The 23,431-nt window shown below is 36.1% G+C and overlaps 1 protein-coding gene across 1 annotated transcript in view; it reads right to left on the bottom strand.

Moving 5' to 3' along the window:
* The window catches only part of LOC142342574 (DNA repair protein REV1-like), a 28,330-nt gene extending 6,780 nt beyond the window's left edge, over positions 1 to 21,550 (bottom strand). The window contains exons 1-4 of the mRNA XM_075393947.1: positions 20,893 to 21,550; positions 13,534 to 13,702; positions 13,020 to 13,233; positions 8,598 to 11,383 (exon numbers count right to left, since the gene is read on the bottom strand). Of these exons, the coding sequence (XP_075250062.1) occupies positions 8,598 to 11,383; positions 13,020 to 13,233; positions 13,534 to 13,702; positions 20,893 to 20,946 (3,223 nt within the window). The 5' untranslated portion in view covers positions 20,947 to 21,550. The remainder of the gene's footprint in view (positions 1 to 8,597; positions 11,384 to 13,019; positions 13,234 to 13,533; positions 13,703 to 20,892) is intronic.
* Positions 21,551 to 23,431: the final 1,881 nt, after the last annotated feature.

The following is a 23,431-nucleotide window of genomic DNA, read 5'->3' as shown; positions in this document are numbered from 1 at the left end:
TATCTCAAGCTTTTCATCTCTTGATCCAAATTTCTAATTTTAGGAAAAAAATCAAAAAATTCAGGAAGCAGATTCCAAAGATTTACATGTTTTCATTCTTTCGTATAGAAAACTAGGCGCTCGTGTTGCCATCTTTTACGTGAACTCATCAAAAAATTAAATAAATTTTAGCAGTCCGCCGTTTTAATGTTCATCGATGACAAACAACCAAAAACAGTTCAGCATAAAAATTGTCCCCCAACCATGTGGGTTGGAACAAGTCACCGAAGCGTGAAATGAGTTGAAGGTCTAGAAATAGCCGAATACTGTTTTGGGCCTCTTATACAATCTTTCTCCACCTTTTTTTGACATCAACTCTCCAATCTTTACCTTTTCCGACCATGTAAAAGATCAAACAATACCAACTAATGCCTGGCGAATTGGTCTTATACGACTAGCGAGCGGGCGGGTTTGTTAGTAGCTAACTGTGTCTTAGATACGTTAGCTTAAGGTTAACTGAGAAGGGGAAATGTAGAAAAAAGATTAGTGGTTGGAGCGGCGGGGTCTCAAGATGGAAACGGGGTTTGAGCATGCAGCGTTAGACCAGTCAATCTTCTCGGACGATAGAAAATTTTCAACGTCAATCTTCTAGGACGATAGAAGATCAATCTTCTAAGAGGAGCAAATTCAATCTTCTTGGACGATAGATGATTTTAATTTATCTCTAGCTTTTCACCTCTTGATCCAAATTTCTAATTTCAGAACAAATTTTAAAAAAAACTTTTAGGAAGCAGACTCCAACGATTTGCTTGTTTTCGATCTGTCGTATAGAAACTAGGCACTAATGTTGCCATCTTTTACGTGAAATGTTATCAAAACATTAAGAAATTTTTCATTTTTAGAAAAAACAATTTCATATTTTTAACAGTCCGCCGCTTTACTGTTCAACGATGACGCAACAACCGAAATCAGTTCAGCATACAAATCTTCCCCTAAACAAGTGGGGTTGGAACAACTAACCGAAGCCTGAAATGATTTGAAGGTCTAGAAATAGTCGAATACTGTTTTGGGCCTCTTATATAATCTTCCACCTTTTTTGACATCAACTTTCCAATTTTTACCTTTTGCGACCATGTAAAAGATCAAACATAACCGACTAACTCCTGGCGAATTGGTCTTAACCCACTGGCGAGCGGGGGCTTTGGTAGTAGCTAACTGTGTCTTAGATACGTTAGCTTAAGGTTAACTGAGAAGGGGAAAGGTAGAAAAGAGATTAGTGGTTGGAGCGGTGGGGGTTTCAAGATGCAAACGGGATTCGAGAATGCGGCGTTAAAGAAGGAATGCGTCGGGGTGAGGGGTTATAACCGCTCAAAAATTTCTAGCTATCAGTGAAAAGCTTCAATGATTTGCGCACTTAAAGACTAGTAAAGTTCTAGAGAAATGCTCAGCGACATAATTCCTTCCGATGTTACCAGTTTATCCCGTCTTCAGGAGGCCAAGTCAAACAACCAGACGAATGGAAAATTATTAGAAAAATTGGTAGTATAGAGAATTGTATCATTCGATTGAGAGGAATTAGAAATTTGATTGAAAAAAAGGGAAATTGTTATGCAACTTGAACTCTTTCTAACTTTCTATCTCCAACTTTACGAAGGTCCATGCTTTTCTTATCCTAAAAAACATAAAAAATCTCACATTTTTACCCAGCTCTGCTGCGCTTCATTTTTTATTAACGGACACAACTAAGAACCCGCAATCAAAACTAACAAGCAACTAAAGGGGAAAATGATATTTGTTAAGAATTGGGTGGGTTTAAGCTTTAAAATAACCAAAGTTTTTGATTTTATGTTATAAACTACGAGATCATCAAACATGCAATTCACTGGCTCTTTTAAACTTTGTAGTACTGACCATCACGATCGTCATTTAAGCGGATTCTTTTGAGTAATGTGTCGAAGCAAATTCAACTGAGTCCAAAACACGATCATGAATAATAACCAGTTATTACCATTATATACCACTCAAAACAATAAGCCTGACTCATAATGTCAACAGTAAAGTTTAGTTGCCATTATTTAAGCATTATAAAGTCAACAACTGGCCATTAATCAAGTACGAGAGCTTCAACTTTCGAGAGCTATCTCTTATCACGATATAGTTAAAACCTTTCTCTGAAAAGAAGCCATCGGAAAACTATGCGCTTCCGGTATGCACCTACTAATCAGGGGATGTGGGCTTGTGCTTAAAAACTTTACAGGATTTAAAAAACGAAACGCAAGTTCGTCCTGATGTCATCTAGTTGAGTCTTCAATCTAATAATGAATGCGTAGAACTTAACTTAAGCGCGGAATCCTCTCAACGTCAACTTGCTCCTAGAAGGCAAGTAATTGATTATTATAAAAAGCTAAATCAATCTTCTTGGAGGATAGAAGATTTTCAACGTCAACCTTCTAGGACGATAGAAGATCAATCTTCTTGGACGAGCAAAGTCAATCTTCTTGGACGATAGAAAATTTTAATTTATCTCTAGCTTTTCATCTCTCGATCCAAATTTCTAATTTTAGAACAAAAAACAAAAAAAATCAGGAAGCAGACTCCAAAGACTTACTTGTTTTCGATCTTTCGTATAGAAAACTAGGCACTCGTGTTGCCATCTTTTACGTGAACTCTTATCAATGGCTTGTTCAATACATTGAGATCTACAGGCTTTGTCCCCATCGGGCATTGAAATATTTTCCTATCAAAAAATGACAAAATTTTGTCATACTTTCAAATAACCCTATCTTGTAAAAAACAATTAATTGGTTAATACTGAACCGTTACATTTAGTAAACCTATTAACTAGGAGTTAAAGGGTAGATAACTAAGTGCTGCATTTTTCTGCGTTTCCTTAATTTTATATTTATATCAAATTATGCCATATCTCTTGAGTATTGCATTTTTCATCTTGGACTTGATATCTTAACAAACTTTGTGGTGCTTAGCTAAGCGTAGATACCAGTAGATGTGCGACAAACGGCGCCATTTATCGGCCTTCTTTCAATAATTTGTACATTTTTTGCTAAATTAATTGAGATATAAATTCTTTCTGTCTTCCAATGTCTAAAGGTGGTTCTTTAAAAAATGTTTGCTGTTGTGCTTCAAGCAACATGACACTGCTTTTCGACATCAAAGGTAAAAAAAATAGTGCATTCATCAGTTTAATTATATTAACTGGGAAAGAGCTCTTGATGCATAAACTGCTCTTATTCCACACGCCATTTTTCGCAGAACATTTTTTACTTCTTCTTGGTAGTTTAGATTTTTATAAAAAAAACTCCAAAGTTTTTCAATGAATTTTTCATCGCTAACTTTTAACCATATATATAGTTATAGAACAGGTGTTGGTTAAATAATTTTTAGACTGTTTGCAAAATACAATGAAGTCTGTTTTTGATGTGTTCAGTTTTAGACTATTTCTATCAAAGTAGCCGGATAATTTTTCCACAGAGTCCTTAAGGCTTTTGTTCCCTATGTCAAGATCTATATTGGAAGCCTAATCTAAGCCATCATCTGCGTATTCGATAATGTTGCATTGATTATTGATGCGATTACTCAAATCATTGACGTAAATTTGGCATAAAACATGAAATATAAGAAAGTGATATCACCACCTCATTTCAGTAACTCTATAAAGCTTGAAAACATTATTTAACTGCAACTCAGCGATATTATAAATGTATGAAAACAATTATATAAGATAACACTAGTCCTAAGTTGTAAATTAATGAATATCGAAAGAGTGTCGTTGCTAATCACAAGCTAAGTGTTACAAAAGCAATTTGAACAACGAGTTCGTTTTTATTGTGGAGCCCATTTCAAAGGATCGCAATTCCTTTAAGCTTATACTGGTGTATACTGGTGGAACAAGTGAAATTTGAAGCATGTCTGTTTAACTTCAAACTGTACAAACAACTATTAAGCAGGTCTATTTCTATTTTTTTTCGAATAGCACGTAGCAAACTTCACTAAAACGAAAAACATCTCAAAATCAGACCGTTGCAAAGCAATATACAATCTGGTCAACTTAACAATTAGGAAGCTTTCAGTTTCTCAGGAGAATAGCTTTATCTCTTGCTTCAAAATAACATGATCACACTTTACAAATAGAAATTTTGAAAAATGGTAAATTATTAGAACGCAAATTATTTTTTTCAAGAATCACGAACTTGAGAACTATCAGAGCCAGTTAGCGACTATATCTGTGAACGAATGATTTATAACGACAACATTAAATAATTTTTATCAACAATTTTTTCAGCTCAATTTGCAACAACAGACCAAACGTCTTAAATTTTTAGATATTATAAAGATTGATAAAATAGATTAACAAACAAGCAGTTGGTTTATATAAGAAATTTTTAGGGGAAAAGGTTCAAACTACTGTTTCGAAAATAAAGCAACCCAGAAAGATACTCAATACTCATCTCTGAGGTTTCACACAAAGATTTTGGGAAATATACCCAAGTGCTTTTGCCGGTGAATCTCGCCACTCGGTATAAAGCTACTTCGCATCACGAAAACGGCTAGTGACAGGAAACAAACCAATGACTCAGAGCTATTGTCAAGAAAAACGATTTTCACAAGTATAAGTGCTTTAGATCTCGACCAAATACATTCATGACCTCCGATAAGCATTCAATACAGTGCGTTTCGCGGAAATGATTTTAGACCAACAAATGATAGAAAAAATGATATACTGAAATAATTTGAGAAAAAGAATGATTTCAGAAAAAAAAGACTCAAGAAAGAATATTAGAGAATTTTAGGTCAAAAATGATTTTGAAAAAAGAATGATTTCAAAAAAGAGAACATGATTTCAGAAACGGTTTTAGAGGAGATATGGTTTAAGCAGAGAAGATTCTGCAAAAAAATCATTAACGAAAAAAAGACCAAATTCAACAATTCGTTATTGAACGTTGTGTTCCACCAACAAGATCTTCAGTAAACAATGACAATTTTAATTAACCGTATTTAAATATCTAGAACGAAGATATTTAGATGCTGTATTTATGCAACTGAATGAAATTAATTTCTGATTTCATATTAGGGAAAATTATAATAGAATATCTAGACCCATTCGATTCGTGCCCCCCATACGTTATGCACCCTCAGTTACGCAGCACGTGCCATTACATGATAATTCTTTGTGTAAAATTATGACACGTGGATCTGAGGGGTGCAAATAATATGCACCCACAAAGCTAAGGGGGCGCAAACGGAAAAAACCGAATATCTCCATGATCTCGTTTTTCATCCACGGTCTTTTTGTATGTAAATCATTATGTAGCAACAAAATCAAATCTTTTTTCATAGAACAATGCTGAGCGTATCGACCAAACAAGGAATCAGTCAGAAATGACAAGATTGGGAGCGCAAATGTGAAAATATAATGTTTGAGAGCTGCTAATATCTAAACAAACCGACTAACGTCGAACAAATTGCTCTCAAACGACATAGGGGTCAATAGAATTCAGAGGGGGACTGTAGCCTAGATAAAATTTAATGGGTGCAAACAAAAACTCTATCAAACCAGTCGGCTATCCGCTCCTTCAAAAAAATACTATCTTAAAGTCGCTGTTGTTTTCCAACAGCCGATTTGATTTCTGGATAAGAGCAATTTAGAACATAGCCTGTTGTAAGAATCCCTAAAAACAACAACAACTTAGGAAAATATTGACTCTACGTGTCCTTATAATTAGTACATAATACAACCTTGTGGGAATCAATGACAAAGCAAAAAAGAGGTAAAATCTGAAGAAACTTGGCAAAAATCAACTTGGCAAAAGTACTCGTGGAAATCAGTGGCATCAAAGTAAGAAAACCACATTACGATATGCCAAAACCCTTAACCAGAGCAGGAATAAAACTTTACACGTCACAAGATACATTTCAGCAGATCTAATGGCTGGAAAACGGACAACAGAACTACAAATGAAGGCAAGATTCGCAAAATCACAAACATTCCGAAAACAAATTGTATTTCAGTGCATGTAACGATTGGCTTAAAATTACGCTGCACTAGAAGGCCAATTAGAACTTATTGTTAATTTTGAAACCAAGCAATCAAAAGCTACAAACAAAACAAAAACATAAGACCAAAGAAACAACTTCTATTTTTCGAAAACCAGGTGTTAAAATCTTAAACGTATCCGGCGGATAATAGCCGCCGTTGATTTCCATAACCAAGATTGGGATTGGAAGAGAAAAAAACTGATGAAAAAACTGATTTTTGTACACAATAAATTTTGAGGTACGAACTATTTCGATGTCATTTTGGAGCTAAACATACTCCTGATTCGTAGCGAGGCAATAAAGGGGCTAGTATAAATACCAATAAGCATTCGAGATGTTAACTAAGAACAAAGTTCGAGTAACAGTCATCTAAAATTGGGCTTTATTGGTTTATCCTGTTTCAATTTCTGATTTCGTTTTTTGATACTAACTCTGTCCCATTTGAATTGCTTTGCTGAGCAACCGCTGTTTAAAACAATATTAGTAAAATCAGAGAAGAGTGAAACTAGCCTAGATAAGTCAAAAAGATCTCACGCAAAATTACAAGCTGTGAACTAAGGTAAAGCGAAAAAATTTTATTCGACGAAGTAAAAAAAATTAGCCGGAAGAATTCCGGAAACGAATCGAAGTCCTATCCTCCGGAAAAAACTTGCTTTTCAAATCGATAATATCTCCGTGCACGGAAAACAACGGTCTTAAGTCAAAGAACAGAAAAATTTGACAGTAAATGAAAAATTAGAAAAAAATCAATTTATTTTCCATGCAGTACAAGTACACATACACACGAGAGCCGTTGCAATGATGACAACCATGCAATGGAAACTAGTCATCCAACCACAAAATACCAGCTAAGCCAAATGAGCTGGCATACATTTCTATTTTTGAAGGAAAGAAAATGAGAAATTAAGTAAATTTCTCAAGTTTTTGTTAAAATGCAGAGAAAGATAACTTTGTAGCAAAAGAATTTTGCATCCTTTGTAGTAAGCAGAGCTTACAGGCATGAGGCATTAATGCATTTACCAATAAAACTAATAAAATGATACACAGACAAAATTAGCAAAAAAACAGTTGAAAAACCTTCAAATTAACCAACACAAAGACAAAAACAGAATGTAATTCAAAGGCAAAAAAACGTTTAAAATCAAAACTGAGACCCAAATAAAAAACTTACAGAGTAATTATCCTTCAAAATAATTAAAGGCATTTCAAGCAAATTATCAGTGCCGCACTTTTTCACATTAAATTAATTGGGAACAAAATAAAAATCTATGAACAACTGATAAAAGCCGAGCATATAACTATAGGTCCAAGGATATTGATAGATTTACATGCTAGAATTCGGAGACAAAGTACCGAAACAAGAACACATGAATAAAAACTAGTTCTGGATTTTTGAAAGTTAAAAATCAAATTGAAAAAAATGAAGTAGAAAGACAATTACATTTCCTTATACAACAAAATATATATAGGTATTCTTTTGATAGATTAAAATGTAGGAACATACTTCAAATATTGGAAACAATAAAGTATTATTAAAGTAAAATTGTCACAAAAAATTCCAAACATGCACTTATGAGAAAATATTTCAAATACTGAAAGCCACAAAAAATCATTCTATTATTAATAAAAGAAAATTAGGACCTCTGGCAGTGCACAAAAAGACTTTTTCTAGTAATTAAACCCAAAAAAAACGAATAACTAAAAAACGGACAAAACTGCCAACATCGACCAAGCATGTGTAAAATTCTATAATACAAAATACCTCACGTAATAAAGAAGCATTCAATGCATAAAATATCAAAAATAAACTGTCATATGCACTGATTTTTGAGAAAAATCCGCTTTGAGATCCAGAAACGAAGAAACTAATTTAAGAAGCCAAAAATGAGTTTAAAAATGGGAAATATGTGCTCATTTAGAATTTAAAACGCATTATTAGACTCTCAAAAACACTGTGGTATCAATTTCCGAGTTTTACATAGCAATACAGCTTCTATAAAAATATTTTCTACAAAAAACTAAATTATAGGAAAAAATTGCCAATTGCATAAAAAAACCGCCAAAAATTGGTTATCTATATGCGGCCAAAAATACATTCCCTCAAATAAACCACTTTTCAAAGTCGAAAAGTCAATCACCGATCGAAGCGCATGATCAAAAAACCTCTCTCGCTCAGAAAAAGTTAGTTCCCATGGCAATTTTGCTCTTTCGCTTTTAGGTCAAAACACCGTCTGAACAAATAGTACTTCCGGTAAAAAAAAACCTTAAAACCAATACTCCTCTTCGAGTCGTGAAAATAGGAGCACTATAATAGCCAGCTGAGAAGCTGAGGCGGCTATTAAAAACGATTGCTATTAACTGAAGCGATAAATTATTCACCTATCAGTCAAAATTTTGCATAAAACTTACAATATTTCCTTCGGACTTCGTTCGAGAGCAATTAACAATCTGATCTCAATGCTTTCTGCTCCCCTCGTTTGGGTTTTGAGGTTGGAACAACAGCATTACGCTAGCTCCACAAAACTATGATTAGATCAAATTTTGGTAAACACATTTGAACTTACCAGACTGTTCATCAGATATCCAGCAATACAGCAACTGGCAAGCCTCGTCAATATTCGAAGCTCCTCCGAAAGACGGAAAACATCTTTCAAGGGGTTGTTCATTTTCATCTTTTCTCAAATGGATATTTCTGACCTTTGATTTCTTATTACCATTATCATTCCAAACACTTCTTTTATTTTCAGGCGCAACATAATGAACTACTTTCGAAACATCTTTGCTCAATTTACTGCGGAACTTTGATCTCTGATTTTGCATTAAACGCACATTAACATCAGGCGATTTCTTTTTCTGTTCAACGGATTCTAAATGTAATTCTTCATCTGAATCGGCTATTGTGTCTTTGTCGTCTAAAACCTGATAACCAGTTGTCGTAGGAACTGTTGGTAAGTTTGAACCACAAGGATCATTGCCCGTTTCTTCGGTAGGACTGATATAAATTCCACTTTTCTGAGCCGCCTTTGACCATAAAGTTCCGTCGTTTCTGGAAATTCGTTTATCGCTTTGTACATTAGGTTCGATTTGAGTTTTCAATTTGTTGACAACGTTGGCGATATTTTTGGAGGCGTCACGTGTTGACAGTTGTTTACTGTTACTTGGATTAATGTTATTTGTTTTGCTCGAGTAACTAAGGGCTTTCTGGCATTTAATAGACGCTTTGTTCGATTTGGAAAACATTTGAGCAATATCCCGAAACTTTGATGGCGAACTATTGCTGGTTTCATCTGCTAATTTGTTAAACGCAATACCAACACCTCGTAAATCGGAGGGCTCAAATTTCGTAACCTTCAAAATTTGGGCAATTTCTCGCTTTAACAGATCAACATTATTTGTAAATGAAAGCAGGTTTTTCGATTTGTTGATTGTATCACAAATTCCACACCCTAGGAACTTTTTGGTTTCTTTCGGCTGGTCTGCGGACCTTATTCGCAATTTCAGGCAAATATTTTTGGTGACCATTTCACACTCTAGCAACCTTCGGTGAACTTCGTGAGTCAATTCCTCGATAAAAAATCCAACTTCTTCCATTGTGTTCAAACGAATTCCATAATTAATTTCGGACGAAACGCTTTTACGTTTGATCACGCTATTCAATTCTCGATTGTCGACTCCGCGTGAATAATTGAACAACATTTCACCAGTTTTAGCTCCGAGCACCGACTTCAACTCGGGTAGTTCACGATACCTCAAGTCGGCAACGGTTTCAATTCCAAGAGATTCTAATTGGCTACGACACGAAAACCCAACACCGGGTAAATCCATTACGTTCAGCGAGTCTAAATGTTTGTATAAATTGGACTGGTTTTCGCTATCGATTGAAAATAACCCATTCGGCTTTGCGCTTTTAGTAGCCAATCGACATAAAAGCATGTTTGTTGATATTCCCACAGATGCGTGACATTTTGTTTTCTCGAAAATTTCGGAAGAAATCAACATCGAAATTTCACAAGGACTCAAGCCAGATTTTTTCACACAAGTCGTAATATCGACAAAACATTCATCACAACTCACGGCTTGAATCGTCGTGGAAAATTTAGCGACAATGTTATACATGGCAACCGCAGTTTGGTGATATTCTTCAAAATTATACTGAATAGTTTTCAAATCAGGACATAGTAAGATTGCGTGCTTCATCAGCATTCCATTTTTGACTCCAAACGCGCGTGCTTCGTAACTGCAACTAGCAATTTCAGCGTAAGATTTCGAAATATCAGTTTTTGACATGCCAGTGTTCTCATCCGTCGATAGAGGGCCGGTTCCTCTGCTATGAGTAACAGCCACGGGCTTCCCAACTAATTCGGGATGTTTTAACAAACTTACACTTACGAAAAAGCAATCCATATCAACGTGCAGCATAACTTTTGGCTCTTCGATTCCTAAACTGTCAAAATTTGGCGACCAGCAGTATGGTTTGCACCTGTGGTTGATATTACTCAGGTCCAAGTTATAACTAGATGAGTTATAACTATCCCAGTTAATTTTGTCAGCGGGTGGTTTTGATTGGAACTGTTTCACAAGTTGCTTAAATTGTACACCCCAAGTTGAAATGTGATGTAATCTTGAATTGCCATAAAATTCCTTCAAAAAATCTTTGTCCCCCGCTTTAGCTATTTTTGACGATACAGAAACCGTTTTAACTCCTGACGTTTGCGGTGACATTTTCTTTGAAAGTTGGTTAGTTAAATTTTGCCTCGTGGAATTCGGATTGGTACAATTATCTGCTATCGGTTCTGTAGTTTTCGCTAGGGTAATAGTCTTTCCAGTGCTTTCAATGTTTGTGCTTTTTGAAGAAACATCTTGAAAATGATCAACTTTCATGTTTAGTTGCTCTACAGCTTCCGATTTTTGTGACTCGTTGAACAAAGATTCGGTGACGAATTGAGACAAATTGTCCTCCGGAATTTCGCACGCACTACCGGCTGAAGAAATCACTGGTTCGATAAACTTTTGTACATGATCCATCGAATAGTTCTCGAATTTGTTATCATGATCGTTTTGGTCAACATAATCGGAAACGTAGTCATCTTGAACTTCGGCTTCGACGTCATTTTCAGCTTCATCCGGAATCAAAATATTAGAAATAGCTGACTTTTTGATGTCTTCTGCAGCCATTTCAAAGCTTTGGAAGTTGTCAGATCCCCCTGGTTTGACCCCGGTATCAGCAGTTGAAACTGGATGGTCTTGTCGAGGTGGAGATTTGAACCTTGTATGGGTCTCAGTTCTTTTCTGACCATCTTCAGTGAACAACCGATAAGGCCTACTAGACAATAGCCGACCAGCAGCGACACTGAAACCATGTTTTATTCCTCCAAAATATCTTTTCAGATTCTCATTAGATTCGAAATTACTATTTTTACTGCTCAGCAAAATTGGAAACTTAAGGATATTCCTCAATTCACTCAATCAAATTTTAAATCCACGGCATGTGGTGAGCAACTTATAGTAAAATTTCATGAGTCGCTCGGGTCAGATGAGAATATGACTACCAATAACTGATATCTGTACCTCTATAATGGTTTTTTTCGCAACTGTAATGGCTACTACTAAAATCTTATTACGTAATACAGATCAGTAGCAGTTCAAAAACACGCCTCAATTCGCGTACGCAGAATTATTAACATAGCCGGCAGATTGCCGGAAAATAGCCGCGATAGAGCTTGTAGCCTTCCATGGAATTGAAACAACTGAAGAAATAAGATAAACAGATTGACAACCAATCCTTTAATAGACGACTAGACTTTCGGGTTAGATTCGGACTGTCATTGTTAGACACATATGCTCTATATGGAGAAAGCCATGAGAGCTTTTTCAAAACTAAAATTCGAAATCAAAAACCCAAGACTCAAGAATTAGGGCACATACGTTTGGCACTACTTAGATGCACACTATTGATCTTCAAATAGAAAATGTTCATAAAAGTTAAAGGTCATTAATTGAAAAGTTAAAGGTCATTAATTGAAAACAGAAGTCATTTTTTGAGTGAGGTAAGTCACCCAATTTACCTAAAAGCACAACAAATGGCGTCACGCACACAAATTTTAACTGCAAAGCCGTAAAATCACTGAAACTGAAAAAGTCAATGGTCGCAAGAATCATCGATGGAGACGACGAACTAAAAAACATAGCAAGACAAGTCCTGACGTACAATTCAAAGAATTTTCATTTACTGAAAAAAACTAGACCTAGAACGGACTATGAGTGAATTGGGAGAACCATTTCTGAAATCAAATCAAAAAAATTAAAACTCAAAACAATGTCAAAATGCCGCATGTGAACAAAAAACCACTAGCGAGAAAGAGAGATTTGGTTCAGACAAAAAACTAGGTCTAGAATGAACTATGAATGGATTGGAAAAGCCAGTTAGAAAAAACTCAGATCAAAAAAATCGAAAAAACAGTAAAAATTTAAGTGAAATTGCCGCATGTGAACACAAAACCCCTAGTGAGAAAGAGAAATTTGGTTCAAACAAAAAACTAGGCCTCAACTTGAAGAATGAACTACGAATGAATTGGGAAAACCATTTAGAAAAAAATCCGATCCAAAACTCGAAGAAACAGTAAAAAATCAAAGTCAAATTGCCGCATGTGAACAAAAAACCAATAGCGAGAAAGCAAATTTTTGTTCAAACACCCTTTTCTTACTCTACTTTAAAATAAGAGTTAAAAAAATTTCACCCGGCAAAACCACTCGCTTTTTTGCTCCACTTCCTGTTTCGGCGTGACCAAAATCACTACTCCAATTTGACTTCAAAAATCATGAAAATGTGTGAACAGAGCTTTAAAAAGAGACAGGTCCTCAATACACTTCAAATTCTTTGAATTGTAAAAAACCACGATGACCCCCAATAATAGCCGCTATCGCTTCGCGGCTATTAAAAACAATTTTTTTTCACGGGGGTACAAAAACAGATCCTGATAACTTACCAATCTAACACCCAGTTAGGATGCACAACCTTCAAGGCTCCAGAGTTTCCTGTACCCCCAGATCCCACCCCGCCGCCTGTCTTGAGCAGTGAAACAATTTTCGAGTAGGGCAAATTCATGGCTACCATGTGGGTAACCTTTGTCTTCTGGAAAAAGTGAACCGATTTGCCGCCTCGTGACACTATCATCTCACGAAGTACATCTGATGAAGGCTCTAAACAGTCAATGTTCGAATTTTGAAAGCCTTAAAATTTCTCTGAATTGTCCATATGGTCAGATCACTGCTGCCGCTGACACGGGAAGTTCCGGCAATTTTCCGTTGTGAGACGGTTTTTAGAATATTTACAGTAAAAACTCACAGAAATAAGTTATCTTATTGGCACTGCATCGTCAAAATTATTACATTCTATAACCAGAAATTAGGCACAGTATTAAATTTCCACGCCCACTAAGCTGAGTGTATAAGGCCAAAAGCACAAATTGAAGTTAATAGCCAACTATGAAGGCAACTTACTTGTATATCCATTGATATGTATCTTGGTTCCAGCAAATATTGCAGTATTGTTCTCACTGGCAGCAGGTACACTTTCTGTACTTTTTGCACTGAGCTGTTTATTGAAGTTGATCTTTCTCTGTTCATTCTGTAATTCTAGTTTCCTCTCTTTGGCTTGTATGTACCCTCCCTGAAACACGCTGGCCTTTAGATGAAAAATAACTGCCGATTTGATCAATGCCCATATCGACTTGTAAACTTGAAATATTCTGAGCTTCAAAACAGAATTGGTGTGATTGTTTGTAGGCGAATCAACATTCATACCATATGGGCACTAAATACAAAATAATCTCAATATTTTTTCAGTAGGGAGCATTTATTCAAGAAATTGCTTTTTCAACAGATGCTTCTTGTTGAAAAAAAAACCGCAAATCGAATCACCTTCAGGACTCGTCCAGTTACAATTTTCCGCTATTTTTTAAAAAGAGCTCAATCATTACGACTATTGCACATAGTGAACATAGTGAAGTCGACTCAATTGCACATGATGAACTTTTCGTTTTCTACCTAGATTTCCAGAAAGCGTTTGATACAGTACCCCACCACCGCGTTGTTGCAAAACTGTCGGAATCAGGGATCGGGGGAAAAGCGCTCAGATTAATAGCCAACTACTGTGACGACAGAAAACAACGTGTTCGCATTGGAACCTCAACGTCGAGCTTTCGTGACGTCACTAGCGGCGTACCGCAAGGTTCAATCCTGGGGCCACTACTTTTTCTCGTCTACATAAATAATTTACCACAAAAAATCGAATACAGTCAAACCTACGGTTATGCAGATGATTACAAATTGCTCTCTAATAACAAACATGAACTTCAAACTGATCTCCAGAAATTAAATGAACGGTGCAATAACAACGAAATGCGCCTCCATGAAAACAAATGCAAGATCCTCTGTTTCAAGAAAAAGTCACTCTTTACAATAAAAAATGAAACTGTCAACATCTCGTCTCATCAAAAAGATCTCGGAATACAAGTTTAGGATAACCTCACTTGGCATCAAAACGCAAGCACACGAGCCTCCAAAACTCTTAGAGCACTTTGGTACCTCAGAAGAAATCTTCACCACAGAACTCTCCCTCAAGTTAAATTAAACGCATACACGGGTTACATTGTACCAATTATATCCTACGCCTGCCAAGTGTGGTATCCGTCTAAATGCGATCTAGTACTCATCGAAAGAATCCAAAAAAGTGCGAATAAATGGATAATAGGTTCTTCTCTCACATATAAGGAGCGTTTAATCAAACTGAAAATTCTACCTTTATCTTTTTACTTCGAACTTCACAGCTTATTACTACTATGTGATCTCATAAACAATAAATCCAACATTGCCATAGAAAAGTATATACATTTCAACAACAATAATCGGACGAGACAAGGCGCGAAATGTGAAATCAAACTTACGAAAAAACGATTATTCAAAAGCGAAGAAAATTTCTGGTCGAGAACAGCCTATCTCTATAATATTGTCAACAAACAGACAGACCTTACAGACAACAAAAATATAAAATATCGGATCAGCGACATTTATTGGAAATTCTTTTTTAGAAGTTTTAACGAAATTGACATGTGCACTTGGAGAATTTGCTGCCTGTGCAAAAACTGTAACCCCATTTCGAAACTATCTCATTTATAACGATCAACAAGGGTGCTTCAACCCGTGCATTGCAGAAGCCTGAACTACTACTACTACTACTATTAAACAAAGCACAGCAACAGCCGAATATCTACAAGAAAAAAAGCTGATGAATTTCAGCCAGAAGTTTTGCTTAAAACAGACAAACCGAATTGATATTTCATTAAGAAAGTTAAGTTTTCATGCAAGCTGTTGAATCTTCAAGGACAAAAGCCCAAGGAATTTATACAGCACAATGAGAAGGCATTTGTCCGTTCTCAATAAGTGTGCTGTGACGTCATAGATATGAGGCTTGAGCCGCAAATCGCTCAATGGGGACACGTTTTCAGAAAGTATCCTGCAGCCTAATGTCTTTGGCCTGACATACAAAACAGTGGCGAAGAAATTCTACTCAAAAAATTATGTGAGCTACGATTTTTCAATCTCCAATGAGAACATGCTGTTTCAAAAACAGCTTTCAATTTACCCAAATTCAACCTAAAAAGTTCTCAATCTCGGTAAAAAATCTTTCTGTTGAATGAAACATTATTGAACCAACTCTCTTGAAAATATAAACATAACCGACTAAACGTCGGAAGAATTGCTCTCGAACGACTAGTGGGAGCTCTAATCAATTGCAGCCTGCTTCAGTCGGGGGGGGGGGGCCTAAATGGGACTAAGAAGTTCTATAGTGGGCTTCAAATAACCACATTAGAGGTTAACATATAGCCCTATTCATATTTAAAGTAAAAAATGGCACCAGTTTCGGCGCACTTTTCATTTGACTTTTAGTATTAAATTGCCGCCAATTGAGTTCAGCTGCTTGAAATTGTGATTGAGAGGGAATTTTAGATCTCGCAAAAAGTCAAGGGCGTAAAAGTCACTCAAAAAGTCAAAACGGTCAAGCGAAAATTTTGCATAAAAAAGACACACACGTTTACAATAATTGCTATGAACTACGTTCAAGAGCAATTAATCACGGGTTGTAGTACAAAAAAGGTCCTGACTACCATCAGGATTAAATAAACCTGATTACCTGCAGGGTTAAAATGCCATCTTAGAGATTAGACGTCATTAGAGGTTATTACTCTTTTCATTTGACTTTTAGTAGTGATTACCGCCACCTGAGTTTAGCTGCTGGCACTTGAGCATGAGAGAGAAACTTAGATAACGCAAAACGAAAGTCAAACGGCCAAGCGCAAATTTTGTATTAAAAGACCGGCACGTTTACCAGAATTGCTTCAAACTTCGTTCGAGAGCAATTAAATACCTCAAACTTTACAAACCAACTCAACAAACATTGGCTACTTCCAGACTGAGACATACCGGAATAGCTAAACTATCTGCCTTTCCGTTTTTAAAAGCGCTGACTTTCCAATTTGCATCAATTTCAAATTTGTCTGGATTGAATAAAGATTGGATTCATGCGACCAAGTTTTAAATTTCCTAAGCGTCTTTTGGCGAAGAGTTCCCCCTCAAAAACTTAATGAGATTTACCCTGATAATTTACACCTCATCTTTGCAATTTTGTGCTCAACTCTGTTTTGGTCCCACTGGATAAGCAAACATGGGAGAATTAAACCCTCCAGTCCCAAATGCATTTTTGCATTTTTAGTAACGTGTGGAGTACCGTGCTATATAAAACCCCTAAATTGTTGAGTGTCAAAATGGGCATTAGGGTCACATAGACTCCTTGAGTCAGAATTTTTTTTGGGAAAGTAAAGCTATAGCCATATTTTCGTAGACAACATCTATGCTTATGCCAGCTTTTCACCATTGATAGCCAATTAAAATTTGTTGAGACTTCCGATTCACATATTTTGCTCCGCAGGATACATGGAGCATCATCGAAATGCTAAAAAGAATTTCGCATTTTTGCTGAAAACACCTTACTTGATTACGCTTTTTTCATTCACTCAATTTTGTCTGATCAATTCTATTTTCATTGAAAAAATCCGAATAACAGCAAAGCCAGTACTGTAGCAATTAATTACAACTGACTATTTGAATTTCGGTTTTTACAATCCAAGAACTTGATTTTATTGGTGCTCTGTCTTTTTACAGTTCAAAGAACTGTTCACACATTTTCATGATTTTGGAAGTCATGATTTGATTATTGTAGTTTTTTAAGAAATTTTGACAGGTTTTTTTATTTTCCCAATCCATTTATAGTCCGTTTTATGTCTAGTATTTTTGCTTAGTCAATAAAAACTATGAGTTCTGTCAAGACATGTCCTGCTATGTTTTTGTAAGATGTTTTCACACACTTTCCATGACTTTGATCATTCAAAACGGGATAAACAGGCAACACCCAGTGGGCATTGCGTTCAATAGGAAGCCCAGAGCCAGTTTTTTAGTCCTTAGAGTGTTTCAGCTGCTAGGAAGGCCTTATCAAGGCTAAAACGTCGAATTTTTGAGCCCAAAATGGTGCAATTTTTCAGGTTTTTTTTGTCACTTTTCGAGCTTTTTCGCTTTTTTCGCTCAGTCTTTTAAATTGATGTTTATCAAAGCTGATGAAGGTCTTCTTCAAGGCATAATTACTTTTTATGGCCATTTTTGTGAGCTCTGTGTTGGTACGGCAAGCAAACACGCAAATTATAGTAATTTCATTTTTTGAAAATTTTGTCAATCTCTGAGTTTTTAACCTTCTCCAATGTCTAGTAATAAGTTAGCGCATAGGTTCTAGTGGCAATGGAATCGTTTTCCACATCGTGACTTTTATAGCAATTTTTTGATAAAATTTTAAAAATATTTTTAAATTTTCTGAAAATCATTATCCTTTTCCTAGTTCATTGATCTTAATGGGACAGTGAAACTTTTTAAGGCCTAAAATTAGGTCACTGGATAGTTTCTGGAGGCAATGAAATGGTTCTGATGATATTAATATGACGATATTCAGCTACATTTCAGTAAAACTTGCAATTGTTTTCAAATTTTTTGAATTTGTCACTTTCTGAGTTTCTCAATCTTTAAGGTTCACTGAAATTTGTTTGGGTTTAGCATATAATTTACTGGACAGATTCGAGAGGCAAAAAATGCTTTAAAACTAATTTTCCATGTTTCTGGAGATTTTCGATCTTTAGCGGCCAATAAGCCTCTTGCAAGGCTTGTGCGTGGGTTAACGGGCATATTTAAATGCATCAAAGTTGGCATTCCAGAATTTTAGAAAGGATTATATTTGTTTAGTTTGTTTTATTAATTCAGTTTATTTATAAACTTTTTAAACTTTTGAGACTGTGTCTTTTTGGCTGGGATTGTTAAATTGATCTGCTGGTCAAATACAGTGGCTCTAAGTTTTTCATTTAATTCCCTGGATTATATTTCAAGACTCGTCCTGCTTCGTTTTTTTACATTTCACTTTATGGAGTAATTGCTAAGTTAGGTACTATAGGTTCCAAGCGATTGAACTTCTTACCAATTTTTACGAGATTTTGATCCTCAAGATCAAGCCCAATATTTTGCGCGATCCGATTGATTTGAATCAACATTTAGTTTTTTCTTGGTTTTTTCATTGATAGCTCCATTTATTTGATTGCAAGCAAGAACTTTGCAATTACGATAGCTTTTGTTAATTTTTTAGAAAAATTTCTCCGTTGTCACTTTTGAAAACACTGATTTTTTGCTTATTAACTCTTTACACAAAATCCTTCTCTTCATTAACATAGGGCTAGAGTTTTTAAGGGCAAAAGTTTTAACTAAGAAAAACATCGACAGAAAGAGCTGAGAGTTGAAAGAGCAGATAGTTGCTGCATATCCTGACACCTGCAGCGTCTTCCAAGGACGCAGAGCGGAATACTATAAAATGAGAATTACTGTTATTACAACATAACGAAAGTCTATCCGAGATCACGACCCCCCCCCCCCCCGCCGCCTCCTCGAGCAACTGTGGAGATGCCGCCACGGGGATATTGAGTGCAGTGCGACATGAATGCACAACCATAGACAATCAAGCAACGACAAGTAATTAAATCGCCATTTTTATATTTGTATTTTAATTTAATTTCAACCAGATTGTTTAGTCAATCAAATTTAAGAATTCGATTCAATTAATTCTATTATTTCCGGTTCAGCTCTAACCCATCACTTAGCTCTGCGACAACTCCTACGCCCTCGATCTACATATCTCAAATTTTGATGTAAAAACAAGAAAAAGTTTGGCAGATTTTTATATTCATACTCAAATGAACATTTAACAGATTCATGAGAATTTGACAAAATAATCAATTAGCTATAACAGTACTATTACAAATACATACAGGTATAAGGGTTGTAAGCTATCAATTATAGCACTCATACCTGCACGGGAAAGGAAGCAATTCATCGTTACAGTTTACAAGAACAAAAACGTTCGTCAATAATTTTCAGTCTGCGAGAGTCAAGTGATTATGTAACATTAAATTATATAATTCCAGGGATCTATTCTGTTTCTGTTTCAGCTGTTTCGCCACCCCCCTCCCCCCAGTGTTTTTATATGTTGTTATATAGCACTATGTAAGAATTATTGTTACTATGTAAGCAAATAGCACGTCAGCCTGGGGGTCATAAAAGATTTATGCTCGCTAAGCTGGGGGAAGGGGGGGCAAAACAGAATAGATCCAACTCCAGCTGAAATAAACCCAGTTTCAAGATCTTGAGGAGGATTTTTACAGCAGTCTACAAGTCAGTTTAGTTCTTTTCTTATTGCGTAAAGATACTGTCCAGTTGTTACCACAGTCGTACATGCTGTTGTGTAGATTAGCGAATTAAGCATAAGGTCCGGGATGAAGCCAGGCCAAGCTAGGTAGCACAATGTTGTAGTAATCAGGGAAAGCTGCAATACTGTGTTGATCTTGCCCATTGTTGTCGGGTTCACTGTGACTGTTGATAACGTAGGATCGAAAAAATTCTTCCAAGAAAATGCTTCCTCCTGTGGGAGAGTGCTTAGGCGTACTTTACAAGCACCAAACAGAAGCAATAAATCCTTCGCAGCTGTGAGAAGAGCGATGTATATTGGTAAATGATGAAGCGCACACAACGAAACAAAAACAAATCCCACCAATAATTTATCAGCCAACGGGTCCAGAATTGACCCAAAATTTGACCTCTGCGAGGGAAATGCTCGAGCTATTAAACCATCTAATAAATCAGATACTCCAGCGAGAACAAATAATGATAAAGCTGAAGTGTAGTCAGCATAAATAAGTTTATTCACAATGAAGGGTGTTAAAGCAATTCTGGAAACACATAAAAGATTCGGAATTGTTAAAACACTTTCTTGTTTCCAAGACTTCAGCTTAACAACAACAGAATTCTTCTGATCAGTCCGAAATGCAGTCGCTGTTTTGAAACGTCTATGAAAACAACTTTGACAGACCAAAGGCTGAAGGTTGTAGAGGGGCGAATAGATTCTATGATATGAATGTCTTGTCAAAAACAAACTCATTTTGTCTGAAAATATATTAGCTTAACAAATTCAACTTTTTTCACATTGCAGTTAATTCCTCTGTTGTAATCACTCGTTAATGTCAAAAAGTATAATAATTTAAACTATTCGACCCCCCTCCCCGTTACGGAGCACGTGCTATTACGTAGTAAATCATTATGTAAAATAAAAAGGCACGTGCGTCTGGAGTTGCCAACAACATGCACCCACTGAGCTGGGGGGCAAAAACGGAAAACATCCAACTTGACAAACAAGACTGAAATTAAAAGCAAACAACTTACAAACTCCTCAAACCCGGTTTCGCCGCGCTTTCTCCGTCTTTGGTTATCACACATGATTCATTTAATTGCACAGATACATTTCCAACTGAAAGTATCACCAACTTAGATACTTAAGCAAGCATAGTGCGGGTAGAATGACAAGACTTCTGTTGAATTAAACAATGGGGGGAGCCTGAACCGGAGTTGGCCACGATTTCTCAGATCTATTCTGTTGCGTCTAGCTAGTTAGGCAATTGTTGTTGTTGTTGGGGATTTACAGCTGTGTTGAGGGGTCTAAAGACCCAGTCATCAAATTAAAATAATGTCCAATAGTTTCTAGTTTTGACAATCGCAGAACAATTGCCAAGCGCAAATATTTCGCTCAAAAAATTTCTCGAAAAAATTCCACATTGTACGTAATCTTCGGTTTTTCAGTCCAGATGGTTCCCTTAAGTTTAATAAATTTTCCAGGGGGTTTGCAATTCGACAGGTTTTAAAGCTGAATTCGTTGCGCGCTTTCTCTGTTCGAGTTTTCGTCATTTTGAAAATTTCGTTGTTCCTTGTTTCTTTCGTATGTACTTCTGGTAGCTCGATGCCGCTATTCTCTTCATTCAAAGCTTAAGAAACCAGCAATAGATCGTTAAGCAGGTTAAACATTGGTAATGTCAACACGTTTAACAGTCGAAGCTGGCTTTTGTATTCTTTATCTTTATTTCCCGTTATCCATTTGACTACCTTTTTTTGAAACTTTTCCAGAATTTGAATTTCAGTTCTTCCTGCAGTCAAGCACGTGAAACCATACAGCAATACCGGCAAAATTAAGGACTTATATAATCCCAATTTCACAAACGTGTTTACTTTAGTTGCAACATTTCTCTTAAGCATGTACAGAACTTTATTTGCTTTCTTCTTTCTTTCTTCAATATGTTGTTCCCACGATACATCAGCCGCCACGTGAATACCAAGATCTTTGACAGTCGTGATTTCGCCAAATCTTTTCCCATCAATTTGTACTGTGGGTCTCTACCTCTGAAATTCAGATACGCACACTTTTCTATTGCCAGCTCCATTTTATTCTGGATTATCCAGTTCTCAATCCCATGTAGATCATCTTGGACTTCCCCCCAGTAGCTTCTTTGTACAGCCAAAATTTTAAGATCATCAGCGAAGATAAAGAGCTCAGAAAACATCAGGACATCTGGAAGATCCTTAATAAATATACAGAACAATATAGGGCCTAGGAGTGACCCCTGTGGTACCCCGCTTGTTATATCGAGTGTCTTCGAACTGGTATTGTCCACACGCACATATTGTCGTCGATCACACAAGTAGTCGATTAAAATTTCGAGCAAACATCCTCCAACTCCTATGCCAATCAATTTTTGAATTACCTCAATGTGGTACTTTGTCAAAAACTTTTGAGATATCAGTGTAGAAAGCAATAATCTCTGATTGAGGGTCGTGATCAGGAGCTCCATATATTCTTTTGAGAAACAGCAGCATATTTGTTTGCACAGATCTTCCCCTTACAAAACCATGTTAACTCTTAGTTAGGAACTTTTGAAAATGATTATACAAGGCAATATATATACATTTTTCCAGAATCTTGCTATCAATGTTCAATAGTGAGACAGGCCGGTAGTTTTCAATTTTTCTTCGGTCTCCTTTTTTGAAAATAGGCGTTATGGCAGCAACTTTCCAGCTGTCGGGTATTTTCCGCAGCCTTTTTAAATTCCGAAGGACAGAATGCATGATGTTGCAGAGATTCTTGCTCGTCTTTACCTAGAAAACCGGAGGTATACCGTAGGTCCTCTGGATTTTGTGGCATCAATATCATCCATTATTTTTTTATTTTATTCTTCGAGATGTGTAAGAGAGGTTTTCTGTACTATGAAATCTATCAAACTGAAATCAGTTTTTTGGGAGAACACGGAGTGAAAAAATTGGTGTAACATATTTTCTGTTCGTATCGAAGTGAACTTTGCTTGGTATCATTCATCAAAACTTTGGGCAGGCAGGCAGATTTGTTAAGGCTTTTCAGATGTTTAAAAATTTTGTCTGTATTTCTCGATCCCAGTAAATTTTCGTGGTACACAACTCTGTCTTCTTCAGCTGAATCAGTGACTTGCTTTTCCAGTTTTAGAACCACTTGTTTTCTGTAAGATGTTGGTTTTTACTCCAATAATTGTTTCTGTGTCTTCAACTTATTAATCAAATTTGAAGTACCACAGGAAATACAAGCTAGCAGTGATTGCCTATGCCTTGTTCTTTTCGGGACATACAAATCAAAAATTCCGTCAAGATACCTTGTGAATTCTCTGCTCATTTTGTTGATGTTGGTGTAACAAATTGACTGGAACGGTTTTTCAACAATATGCTCGTTTATAACGCCATAGTCAGCATTCCCAAAACTTTTAAAGTTCTGTATTAATGGTTTTGTTTCAGTAACTGGGTTTTCTAAGGATAGACGAATGGCTTCATGGTCAGTTAGATTATAGATAGATGGAAAAAATTTATCTAATTCAGCGGATATGTGACAATTTTGATAAAAGGCAGTATC

This window comes from Convolutriloba macropyga, chromosome 7, assembly GCF_964194025.1.
Source record: "Convolutriloba macropyga chromosome 7, txConMacr16.3, whole genome shotgun sequence".
NCBI lineage: Eukaryota > Metazoa > Xenacoelomorpha > Acoela > Convolutidae > Convolutriloba > Convolutriloba macropyga.
Note: the sequence above shows the minus strand (reverse complement) of the source record. Positions and strands in the feature narration are given on the sequence as shown.